This window comes from Oncorhynchus mykiss, chromosome 7, assembly GCF_057628025.1.
Source record: "Oncorhynchus mykiss isolate SJ-2025 chromosome 7, ASM5762802v1, whole genome shotgun sequence".
Taxonomy (NCBI): domain Eukaryota; kingdom Metazoa; phylum Chordata; class Actinopteri; order Salmoniformes; family Salmonidae; genus Oncorhynchus; species Oncorhynchus mykiss.
This window is the reverse complement of record NC_143028.1, coordinates 5,694,834-5,707,683: the sequence shown is the minus strand read 5'-3', so window position 1 is coordinate 5,707,683 and position 12,850 is coordinate 5,694,834. Positions and strand designations below refer to the sequence as shown.

The 12,850-nt window shown below is 42.5% G+C and overlaps 1 protein-coding gene across 2 annotated transcripts in view; it reads right to left on the bottom strand.

Moving 5' to 3' along the window:
* Positions 1 to 12,850, bottom strand: part of LOC110495463 (interleukin-1 receptor accessory protein-like 1) — a 400,086-nt gene that overhangs the window by 367,585 nt on the left and 19,651 nt on the right. For both annotated transcript variants that reach the window (XM_036982526.2, XM_036982528.2), the window contains exon 2: positions 11,816 to 11,917. In XM_036982526.2, coding sequence (XP_036838421.2) covers positions 11,816 to 11,897 — 82 coding nt within the window. In that variant the 5' untranslated portion in view covers positions 11,898 to 11,917. The remainder of the gene's footprint in view (positions 1 to 11,815; positions 11,918 to 12,850) is intronic.

Here is a 12,850-nt window from a genome sequence, read left to right as displayed (position 1 = left end):
ACTGGTTAATTTCCTCCCCTGGCTCGAGTCCGTCAATGAAGATAAGAGTAATTTCAGCCTAGGAATGACTGCCTATACGTTTTTAAAAACCCTCGTAGTCACAGAAACCAGGACATTGATTTCAAATTTCTTCGTTTAAGAAGAAAGGCCTCTCTAGCCTCCTCCATGTTAGAATCCTCTCTGCCAACAGCTCATTATCAACCACACACATAATCCTTCAAATTGGCTACAAATGCCAGCCTAAAGAGCTAAGCTGCAGAAAACATTTAGGAAACCTTAAACGAGTATTTTCTTTACTGATATTCCTAGTGAAATGTGGTATCCTGTTTGTGCGGGGTAGTAGTCCATGTTAATAGTAGGCTAAGTGCAGCGTTTCTGTCTGCCTTTGAATAAATCAATGTTGACACAATGCTGCTCTTGGACTTTCCCCTCGTTATATTAATTTGTGGGTAGTTTTAGTGTTGTGTTTGTCCAAAGCCCCCAGCCATGTGAAGTGAACTGGTGTCATGAAGCTCACTGTCAGAGCCAGGGAAAAAAGTCAACGTTGAAGTTTTGGTCTGTAGCAAACTACTATGCTGTGGTCGCATTTTAAATGGATGTAAGTACTGTGGAAAATTCCTGCCAGCTATCACCTGCAAGAAGAGGTAGAGGTATCATATTAGAATATATCTGACATGCAGGGTTAGCCATGCAGCACCCATCACTAGCCGGCACAGCCACAAAGTCATAAAATCTGATTTTAAACCTAATCCTAACCTTAACCCTAACCTTAACCACACTGCTAACCCTAATGCCTAACCATAACCTTAAATTAAAAACACATTTTTTTTCATTAATTTGTTCAATATACCCAATTGTGACTTTGCAGCTGATCTATCGCTCGGTTCAGCCTCCAGGACAACTCATGACAATAAATGTTAATCTGCAAGAAATAATGGAATATTATAAAATAAACTTTTGCTCAAAGACAATTGACATAGTACAGCTGCTCCATTGTTACTGAGAAAGGATGTCAACAAGTCCACTATACTGTCCTTATGAAACAAGCTTCACAGACAGACGGGAGGCTTCACAGACAGACGGGAGGTTTCACAGAGTATACTGTACTTTCAATGCTCAGACGCTTGGGCCCTTGGATATTAAGGGTTAAGTGGACAAACCTACAGCTGCTGTGAACTAGCCAATGATGGCCAATGGCCTCAATCTAGGGGCTTTGGTCACGCATTAAGCACTTGTCAGAAGGGAGCAGTGAATTGCAGCGCAGGACGACGGGTCAACTCACAAGACAAAGTGCTGTTGCCAAAAGACGGCAGTCTGGAGGGAAGGAATGAAGGAGCACAGGAGGGGATGGGAGCTACATTCCCTTGCAGTGAGCGGCAGATGGAGAAAATGGTAATGTATTCCTCCCAGCATCTGCATGTAACCAAGGGAACATACTTTTATGCAATATGTATATGGTAGGAACCATCAAAGTAGCTATTCACTTCACACCGTCACCTTTCCAGATGCTCTTTCCACAAAGTGCCCAGGCAATACCTCTAGTCTAGACCATAGAGACCGTGTGGCTGTGGCATTGTAACACATTGTAACTCCTGGGAGAGCCACTCCAGATTGATCACCATGTTGAGGCAGCAAAGGGCTATAGCATCTTTCTCAGGGCCTGGCCGGCCAGCAGATCCCTGTAAACTCACTACCTCACTCATCAGACTGCAGCATTCAGCAGCACGTTGACTGGATGAGAGCTGCTGTGAGCTGCAGGGAAGAGGAAAACAAATTCCAAGTGACCCGACTATTTCATTGCCAACATCATGGCTGTGATCAATCTCTCCTGCCGTGAGCCCCCCACACAACGGAGACAATCATTCACTACTTGAGAGGCAGCTATGGGAGTATTGACTGAAGGAAGATGACAGTGTGTGTGTGTGTGTGTGTGTGTGTGTGTGTGTGTGTGTGTGTGTGTCTGTGTCTGTGTCTGTGTGCCTGTATATGTGTGTGTTTTCAGAGGACCTATGAGACTCACGGAGGCAAACAGCTGTCTAACAGCCATTATTGCAAGTGATGATTAACATTATCATCATTAGGGCTGTCTCCTACAAGTGTCCTGAAGGATGCAAATCAATACAAGACTGAAATGGATTGATTGAAAATGATATGTGCTGAACAGAGGTAAAAGACCATGGATCTAGCACGGTGTATTACATCGATCACCCAGACAACGCTAGCTAGGCTAGTAAACAGAGTATCAAAACATAGCAGCGGAAGATACCGCGGACTGCAAAGCATAGATAATATCGCTGCGATCAATACTGCTAGCCTTGTGGTTTCAGATTGAATGAGTTGATCAGAGGCAGATATCTAATTCTACTTTAATGTGTGGAAATCCGTCTCCGCTTCTTGTTCATTTGTTCCAATTGTGTCACCATATGTTTACGCCATGGCTGTCATGTACATCCAATCATTGATCGTACTCCTACTTCTTCACTAGTTGATTTGAATTTTAAAAAAGCTCATCATGCTTCATGTCAGCTTTAGTTTAGCAGTATCAGACAATGTTCTGTCTGTGTGAAGCTATTAACTGCAGAAGGTAACAGTCTGGGTTGCACTTAACAAAGGACTTCAGTCAGTGCTGCTCTGGCCAACGGCATGCAAATTGTGCTTGATTATCTAAAGTGGTTTACTTTACATTTAGCCTATATGCAAACCATTCACTCTGATCGGCAGGTAGATCTTTGGGCCTAACACATTGGTCCTATTCCATCAACGTCTATGGGCTGTCATTGCTGACAGATCACTGCCATATTTAACATCCTTTAATATAAATTACGAAGTCAAGTGCATGGCTCTAATTGATTTGCTGGGGCCTATTATTGGTCAAACTGCGAGTATCCCCATTGGGGTCAGCAGCAGCAGCGAGGTACCAATTCCTTCCTGACATCCTCCCTGTACTTTAGTCTGTTGAGGAAGACGAGGAGCGTAGATTTAATTGACTGCGAGGACGTCCTTGGATGTGTTTCCTGACGGAAAATATGGCGAGCCGTGAGATGTGGTCCACAACTACAGTACGTAGTGTCCCAAATGGCACCCTATTCCCTACATTGCACCCTATTCCCTACATTGCACCCTATTCCCTACATTGCACTTCCTGCACTTCCCATAGGGCTCTGGTCTAAGGTAGTGCACTATGTAGGGAATAGGGTGCCATTTGAGACACAACCGCACTGTAGTGGTGGAGTGACAGTGCTAGATAGAAGAATAGAAGGATAGAAGGATATATTCAGTGGCTGTGCTGTTTTGAAGTAGTCTAACGGGAACCAAGGCCTGGCTGGTGAGGCAGATAGCACGCTAACTTGTCTTATTTACAGCAACTCTTCATCCGAAGTGGCACACTGAGACGTGAAACCATCAGTAACTGAGTCCCATCATCTCAGAGAGAAATTCTTTGTTTCAGAGCTGCCATTGATTTGGTGGAAAATAAACAACCCCAGGAAGAGATTGGCTGTTCCATATTTGAATCATAATTCAAATGAGGCTGTAAAAGAAGCTGGAAGTTAGTTTTAATATTTTGTCATAATTACTAGGAGAGTCAGCTGACAGGAATCATTTGTCTTTTAAACGTGTCTGTCACTAAGGAACGGATACTAAAGAGCAGAGATATATCCTGCGGTAGAGGAGGAGTTTGAGATATCACATTTGCATCAATCATTGTCAAGAGATTAGGCTAGAATCCACAGCAGTCATCAATGTTTGCTGGTGGGAAATCCAGGAGCAATTATACTAGGAATGAATATAGATGACTGGGTCTGTTTATTTTAGTCATGGGATTTGGATTCTATCTTGGCTTAAGTGGACATTGTGGTGGTCACAGACCAGAGGTACGGTACCTTCAGGACTTAGCCTGAAGTGACACGTTCAATCAAATATTTCAAATCTTATTAGCAAAAATAATGATTTTAATTTATTGAAAATGTGTATATCATTGTGCTTTTCTGAAAGCTCAATTTAATTTTAAACCTCTTTGAACATTCAAATTGTCAGAGTACATATTAAGGGATTTTTCTTAATTGAATTTATGTTGATATGCCACAAGAGGCCAGATGTGGCCCCAAGGCCAGTATTTAGGTATCACCACTCTCTCTGTATGGTTGTTTTCTAACTTGTCCCCTCTGTTCTCTCCCCTTATAGGATCAGGGCAACTGCTTTGACACAAAATGGCCGACATGGGTGCAGTTGCTGCTTCCTCTAAGGCAGTGGATCCCAAACTTTTTATAGTCCTGTACCCCTTCAAACATTCAACCTCCAACTGCGTACCCCCTCTAGCACCAGGGTCAGCTGTACCCCCTCTAGCACCAGGGTCAGCTGTACCCCCTCTAGCACCAGGGTCAGCGCACTATCAAATGTTGTTTTTTGCCATCATTGTAAGCCTGCCACACACACACTATACAATACATTTATTAAACATAAGAATGAGTGTTTTTGTCACAACCCGGCTCATGGGAAGTGACAAAGAGCTCTTATAGGACCAGGGCACAAATAATAATATAATAATAATCAATAATTTTGCTCTTTATTTAGCCATCTTACATATAAAACTTTATTTGTTCATCAAAAATTGTTAATAACGTACCACAGGTTAATGAGAAGGATGTGCTTGAAAGGATGTACATAACTCTGCAATGTTGGATTTTATTGGAGAGTCTCAGTCTTAATTTTCCACACACAGTCTGTGCCTGTATTTAGTTTACGCCAATGAGGGCCGAGAATGCACTCTCACATAGGTACTTGGTTGCAAAGGGCATCAGTGTCTTAACAGCGTGATTTTCCAAGGCAGGATACTCTTGAGGGCAGCCCAATCAAGAAATCTGGCAGTGGCTTCCTATTAATTGACATTTTCGCAGAACCGCTTGTTGCAATTTCAAGGCATGAAAGGGATAAGAAATCCAGTTGTTTGTGTTTTGGGAAAGTACCTGCGTAATTGCACACCCAACTCACTCAGGTGCTTCGCTATATTACATTTGACATTGTCCGTAAGCTTGAGTTCATTTGCACACAACAAATCATACAATGATGGAAAGATATGTGTGTTGTCTTTGTTAATGCAGACAGAGAAGAGCTCCAACTTCTTAATCAAAGCATCAATTTTGAATATAGCTGCGGAGAGTCCCTGTTATCCTATATTCAGATCACTCAGGCGAGAAAAAATATCACCCAGTCATGCAAGCAGTGAGACGAGTTAAAATGATGGTCAGTAAAGAAAACTTTAAGGTTGTCTCTCAATTTAAAGAAATGTGTCAATACTTTGCCCCTTGATAACCAGCACCAGTATGTTGTAAAAGCATTACATGGTCGCTATCATTGCATAGTGCATAAAATACACGAGAGTTCAGGGGCTTTGCTTTAACAAAGTTAACAATTTTCACTGAAGTGTCCAAAATGTTTTTCAAGCTGTCAGGTATTCCTTGGGCAGCAAGAGCCTCTCGGTCGATGCTGCAGTTACCACTCCACTATGTCTCCCTGTCATTGCTTTTGCGCCATCAGTACAGATACCAACACATCTTGACCACCACCAAGTCCATTTGATGTCACAAAGCTGTTCAGTCCTTAAAAATATCCTCTCCTGTTGTCCTGGTTTCCAGTGGTTTGCAGAAAAGGATGTCTTCCTTAATTGACCCCCCATAAACGTAACGGGCCATATACCAGGAGCTGTGCCAGGTTCGCCACGTCTGTTGACTCATCCAGCTGTAATGCATAGAATTCACTGGCTTGTTTATGAAGCAGTAATTGTTTCAAAACATCTCCTGCCATGTCACTGATGTGTCGTGAAACAATGTTGTTTGATGAAGGAATTGTCTGTATAGTTTTTTTGGCCTTTCCCCCAGCATTGTCCCAGCCATATCAGTGACAGCAGGAAGATTTTAGTCCTACACAATAGTATGGGGCTTGCCTGTCCTAGCCACTCGGTAGCTCACCATATAAGACTCCTCTAGCCCCTTCTTATTAATGGTATCTGTTGCTTTTATACGTCTTACTACTCGAAAGTCTTCTTAATTCTCGCTCAAAAAACTCTTGTGGCTTAATTTTTCAAATTGGCATGTTTTGTTTCTGAATGTCTGCGCATGAGTGAAGTTTTCATCGAGTTGTGAGATAGTACTTTTGCACATATAACACACTGTGGCTGAGGAAAGGCACTACTCCCAAAATAAGTGAACCCCAAATCAATGTAGTTCTCATCATATTTGCGGTTCAACGTCCCTGTCTGTTGTTCGGTGCTAGGTGAGAGGGCAGTAGCTCATCGGCTGCATCAGATTCACAACTGTCAGTGTCTATGCTAGCTGAGCTAACAACAAACGTAGAATTACTGATGCTAGCATTGGATGTGCTCGTGGAAGCACAACATCTTGTGTCGTCGACAGGTGCAGGTGTAGCACTGCGGGTAGTAGCAGTACTATTAGTAGAGCTGGTATGTGTCTCTATGGACGCGGGCCTTACTATTTTTAACCATTTAGCAATTTTTGAGCAAACAGAATGAGCAGCAGCTACGTTTGGCTACATACGGACCGTTTGTGGAATTCCCGTGAGAGAGTAACGGTTAATGTGATTGGATGTTAATTATTTGACTAGGCTACCTGTATTTCACATTGTGTTTTTATTTCGCTGAACACTAGATGGTTTAATTGTATTTTTGGCAGTGAAACGAGGCAACTCAGGCGAGGAAAAAAAACTCACCCAAATGTATAGTCCTGTTTGAAAATGTGAAGACATTAAAAATATATATTTTAAAATGTGAACCATATTTTTATTTGGCGTACCCCCGATGGCATTGTGTGTACCCCTAGGGGAACACCTGCTCTACGGTGATGACAAATGATGCATGTCTGCTGAGTCTGGTCAACACCTAGTCTAAAGATGACTGGGTTGCAATTGTGATATCTGGGAATATAATGAGAGGAAACATTTCCATTGTATCGAATTAATTCATTAAAGTCTACTGAAAGTGTCTTGCCTTGTTAGCGAGAAGCACAAGAAGACAGCTGCTTTAGAACCAAGTCTAATTCTGAGTACTTCATTCCATTCAAATCATTGCTAGGTTACCCAACAGTGGCTGTTCAGGCTTCCCCCCTATTGAATCTACCAGCAAGTATGGTCAAAACACAATGTCAAAGCTGACAACACTGTCCACAAACACTGTTTCGAAACGGGGACATTTCCTCTACAGAAGGACTGAATAAAATGGAAATAATAACAGGGGGAAAAAAACACATTTCATACTCTGTGATCAAATGGTTTGGGGTCTAGAGGCCTTGTATCACCTGCAGCGATTCTCTCCTGAATGTGATGTGTTGCATTAAACAAATCCTCTGTTTGATCAACCATTTATTCAACATCAGCACTCTAACTAACAAAGAGGATATTATGGATGACAAATGGGAAAACGTCCCTGTTTTGTAGGGTCAGACGTTTAGACGACACATGTCCTGTAATGTCTATGTTGATCCAACAGCTTCCAGCTGGAAAGTACGGTGATTAAGTTTTTAGATTTTTTTATTTCATCTTTATTTAAATACATTTAAAAACAAAGGAAAGATAATGAAACGATATAAACCATTTCAGGTCAATAGGATTTAAAGCATAACTCAGGCAAGCTGCCTGATTCATGGTAAAGAAAAAAGGTTGTCTCTAATAGGAAAGTGAACAATGGACCTGGACTAACAACGCAGTGCGGAGCAGGGCTTTTATTTATCAGAGGACACATTTCAAATAACCACCTCAGGCTCCGGCTCATCCACCTACCTGGAGGGGAAGCCCACAGGGACTGTCGCCATGAAAGCGAAAACCTTTCCTCAAGCTCTAGGGCTGCAGGCCCTGCTGTCTGATATGCATTAAAGGCCCTGCTGTCTGATATGCATTAAAGGCCCTGCTGTTGGCCCAGCTGTCTAATATGCATTGAAGGCCCTGCTGTCTGATATGCTTTAAAGGCCCTGCTGTCTGATATGCTTTAAAGGCCCTGCTGTTGGCCCTGCTGTCTGATATGCTTTAAAGGCCCTGTTGCAGGCCCTGCTGTCTGATATGCTTTAAAGGCCCTGCTGTTGGCCCTGCTGTCTGATATGCTTTAAAGGCCCTGCTGTCTGATATGCATTAAAGGCCCTGCTGTCTGATATGCTTTAAAGGCCCTGCTGTTGGCCCTGCTGTCAGATATGTATCAAAGGCCCTGCTGTCAGATATGTATCAAAGGCCCTGCTGCAGGCCCTGCGGTCTGATATGCATTAAAGGCCCTGCTGCAGGCCCAGCTATCTGATACGCATTAAAGGCCCTGCTGCAGGCCCTGCTGTCAGACATGCATTAAAGGCCCTGCTGCAGGCCCAGCTTTCTGATGTGCATTAAAGGCCCTGGTGCAGGCCCTGCTGTCTGATATGCATTAAAGGCCCTGCTGTCTGATATGCATTAAAGGCCCTGCTGTCTGATATGTATTAAAGGCCCTGTTGTCTGATATGCATTAAAGGCCCTGTTGTCTGATATGCATTAAAGGCCCTGCTGTCTGATATGTATTAAAGGCCCTGCTGTAGGCCCTGCTGTCAGATATGTATCAAAGGCCCTGCTGTCTGATATGCATTACAGACCCTGCTGTAGGCCCTGCTGTCAGATATGCATTAAAGGCCCTGTTGTCTGATATGCATTAAAGGCCCTGCTGTCTGATATGTATTAAAGGCCCTGCTGTAGGCCCTGCTGTCTGATATGTATTAAAGGCCCTGCTGCAGGCCCTGCTGTCAGATATGTATCAAAGGCCCTGCTGTCTGATATGTATTAAAGGCCCTGCTGTAGGCCCTGCTGTCAGATATGTTTTAAAGGCCCTGCTGTCTGATATGTATTAAAGGCCCTGCTGTCTGATATGTATTAAAGGCCCTGCTGTCAGATATGTTTTAAAGGCCCTGCTGTCTGATATGTATTAAAGGCCCTGCTGTCAGATATGTATCAAAGGCCCTGCTGTCAGATATGTATTAAAGGCCCTGCTGTAGGCCCTGCTGTCTGATATGTATTAAAGGCCCTGCTGTCAGATATGTATCAAAGGCCCTGCTGTCTGATATGTATTAAAGGCCCTGCTGTAGGTCCTGCTGTCAGATATGTATTAAAGGCCCTGCTGTAGGCCCTGCTGTCTGATATGTATTAAAGGCCCTGCTGTAGGCCCTGATGTCAGATATGTAATAAAGGCCCTGCTGTAGGCCCTGCTGTCTGATATGTATTAAAGGCCCTGCTGTAGGCCCTGCTGTCAGATATGTAATAAAGGCCCTGCTGTCTGATATGTTTTAAAGGCCCTGCTGTCTGATATGTTTTAAAGGCCCTGCTGTCTGATATGTATTAAAGGCCCTGTTGTCTGATATGTTTTAAAGGCCCTGCTGTCTGATATGTTTTAAAGGCCCTGCTGTCTGATATGTATTAAAGGCCCTGTTGTCTGATATGTTTTAAAGGCCCTGCTGTCTGATATGTATTAAAGGCCCTGTTGTCTGATATGTTTTAAAGGCCCTGCTGTCTGATATGTTTTAAAGGCCCTGCTGTCTGATATGTTTTAAAGGCCCTGCTGTCTGATATGTTTTAAAGGCCCTGCTGTCTGATATGTATTAAAGGCCCTGTTGTCTGATATGCATTAAAGGACAATTGAAAACACAACATAAGCAAATATCCTTCTGAGAATTAATAAACTACTACTAAAATATCTCTATCACTGTACAGTATGTCTTCCATTATATGTTGTTTTTCCCACAGATTCATCCAGATTCATCCTTGAATGACATGTACAGATGTTTATAAATATTCGCTATACAAATACATTTCTCAAGGTCTCTCCTTTGCCTGCATGTTATCAATGAAGGAATGATGTCCTCCCTCTATTCCGTCAATAGCCAGAGAAATGCTAGGTCACAGGAAATGTCTCTCCTCCCACATCGCTCCCCTGGTAGAACCACCTTTAATACGTCCCTGTGGGACACGGTGGATATGGCAGCACATAGCATTCCGCTGGTTCAAATTAGAGCTGATAAAGGCTCCAAGAGAGACTTTGACTCCCTGATGGGGTGAAACAGAGAGAAAGAGAGAGATAGAGAGAGAGAGAGAGAGAGAGAGAGAGAGAGAGAGAGAGAGCAAGAGAGAGAGAGCAAGAGAGAGAGAGAGAGAGAGAGAGAGAGAGAGAGAAAGAGAGAGAGAGCAAGAGAGAGAGAGAGAGAGGCCATCTGGCCGTCAGCGGGGTAGTCGGGAGACACCTTTCTACCGCTGCTGTCCCTTACTGTAACACCACTGATATCGCTTACTGATTCCACTTACTGTAATACCACTGATATCCCTTACTACCACTTACTATAACACCACTGATATCCCTTACTACCACTTACTGTAACACCACTCATATCGCTTACTGATTCCACTTACTGTAATACCACTGATATCCCTTACTACCACTTACTGTAACACCACTGATATCGCTTACTGATTCCACTTACTGTAATACCACTGATATCCCTTACTACCACTTACTATAACACCACTGATATCCCTTACTACCACTTACTGTAACACCACTGATATCCCTTACTACCACTTACTGTAACACCACTGATATCCCTTACTACCACTTACTGTAACACCACTGATATCCCTTACTACCACTTACTGTAATACCACTGATATCCCTTACTGTAACACCACTGATATCCCTTACTGTAATATCAATGATATCCCTTACTGTAATACCACTGATATCTAGAATGAACACATGGCCATGTCCTCATCATATACCACTTCACAATACACTGCTATATTTGCCATGACTCTCAATATATCACACAAAGCCAGGGTAATTGTATTGAAACTGTGGTGAAATGCAGGATGCTGAAGGACCTCAACTGAGAAGTGACTATTCTTTGAGGAGTATGTATGAATGGCATATGCCATCCATTGTTGAAAGCACTTGACTCTGAGATTGCAAAGGGAATGTTGACTGCTGTTAAAGCAACATTTGTGCGCAAACATGTGGAAAGGCTGAGAGACAGATCCATTATCCAACTGTTCCATGGACCACTACAGAATAACACACAATGCTGTTTCTTCTAAAGCCCATTCTGCAGCTGAAGGTGCTGTCTTAGTGTAGCAGAGTGGCAGGCTGATCAAAAGTTTTGTTGTACAGTAGGGTGAATATTCTGACTCTCGTCTATTTCACAGTCTAATTTGTTCTCTTGTTGGCTTAAAGTTCACAAATCAGGGAATGTAGAGAGAACTTTGGAGGGATGGACAGGGAGAGAGAGAGAGAAAGAGAGAGAGACAAACAGAGTGAGAGAGCGAGAGAGAGAGGGAACTATGAGTGTGTATGAGAGACAGACATTCTCTTCTGAACTGGAGATGCCATCTGTCAATGTCAGGCGTGGATAGACAGTGCTTATTTGACAAATGCCAAGGCAACCTGAAGATGGTTCATAATAAATAGCAGCCCAGATTGGAGCCCGAACCGACAGCACTCAATAGAACCAAAAGCCAATAGAACCACAAAAGTTAGCTGTTTATGCATTTAATGTCCTTAGCGTTAGTGCATTGACAGGAATAGAAATGTAACATAGAAAAAAGCCATTGCTCTTAAAAGTTTATGGAAAACAGAAGATTCCATTTGGACCTTCCTTTGAATATTCATCATCCAACATCAACTCCAACCAACCACGGTTAAGTTGACTCAATCACACACTCGTCTCTCCATGATTCCAATACCTGGAGAGGTTCAACCACGGGGCTGGAGTGACAGACAGCTAACAGCTAACACAATTGAGCAATGGAGACGTACCTGAGCCTCTTTTGGACACTGTTTTGAAACCTCGAACCACTGCAGCATAGAGAAGAATCTGGAGTGTGATGGGAGCTTTCATTTTTCACCTGGCCAAGTGTCCTATGGGGTTAGTGGAGAGGAGAGAGAGGTTAGAGACTATCCATAAAGGTAAGAATAATGAACAAATCCTTTAGAGAAGATAATGCACTTTGTAGACAAAACATAAATCAAGAAACACACACTAAATCTAAACAGTCATTTTTGTTTTTATGCCTCTAAAGAGCGAGCAAAGTACATCCCATCATGTAGAACGCAATAGATCCCTTTAACTGGCTTCAACAGCTCCCTCACTCTTCCTAGACAGTCATTTTGTCTAAAGCACAGCGTGCTATAGACCACAATCATGACGGAACACCTCATGTATTAGATTTGGACGGGAAACGGTGTATCCTGAATATGTTGCTTCGTGGTTTAAGGATGAAATACAACATAAAGTAGTAAATCATGATAGAGTATAACATCAAAGCAAACATATTATTAGGAAATGGCAGCAAACATACAAATCTTTAAGCCCACATACATTCCCTTATGCTTGCAATCATTAATACATTTAAAAAAAGTAAAATCTAAAACAGTGAAACAGCCCACTGGGCACAGATGTCAATTTAACATCTATTCCACGTTGGTTCGTGGAAACAACATTGATTCAACCAGTATGTGCCCAGTAGGAATGGCTGTAACACTAACAATCAATAACAAGAACCACTGAAGGGTGAGTGGAGGTACAGTATTTGTTACAGCGCCTTTGGAAAGTATTCAGACCCCTTGACTTTATCAACATTTAGTTTGGTTACAGCTTTATTCTAAAATTTATTAAATAGTTGTTTCCCCTCGTCAATCTACACACAATACCCCGTAATGACAAAGCAAAAACTGGTTTTAAGAAATTGTTCTAAATTATTATAATACAAAAAACCTGAAATATCACATTTACAGTGCCTTGCAAAAGTATTCATCCTCTTTGGTGTTCTTCCTATTTTGTTGCATAACAAC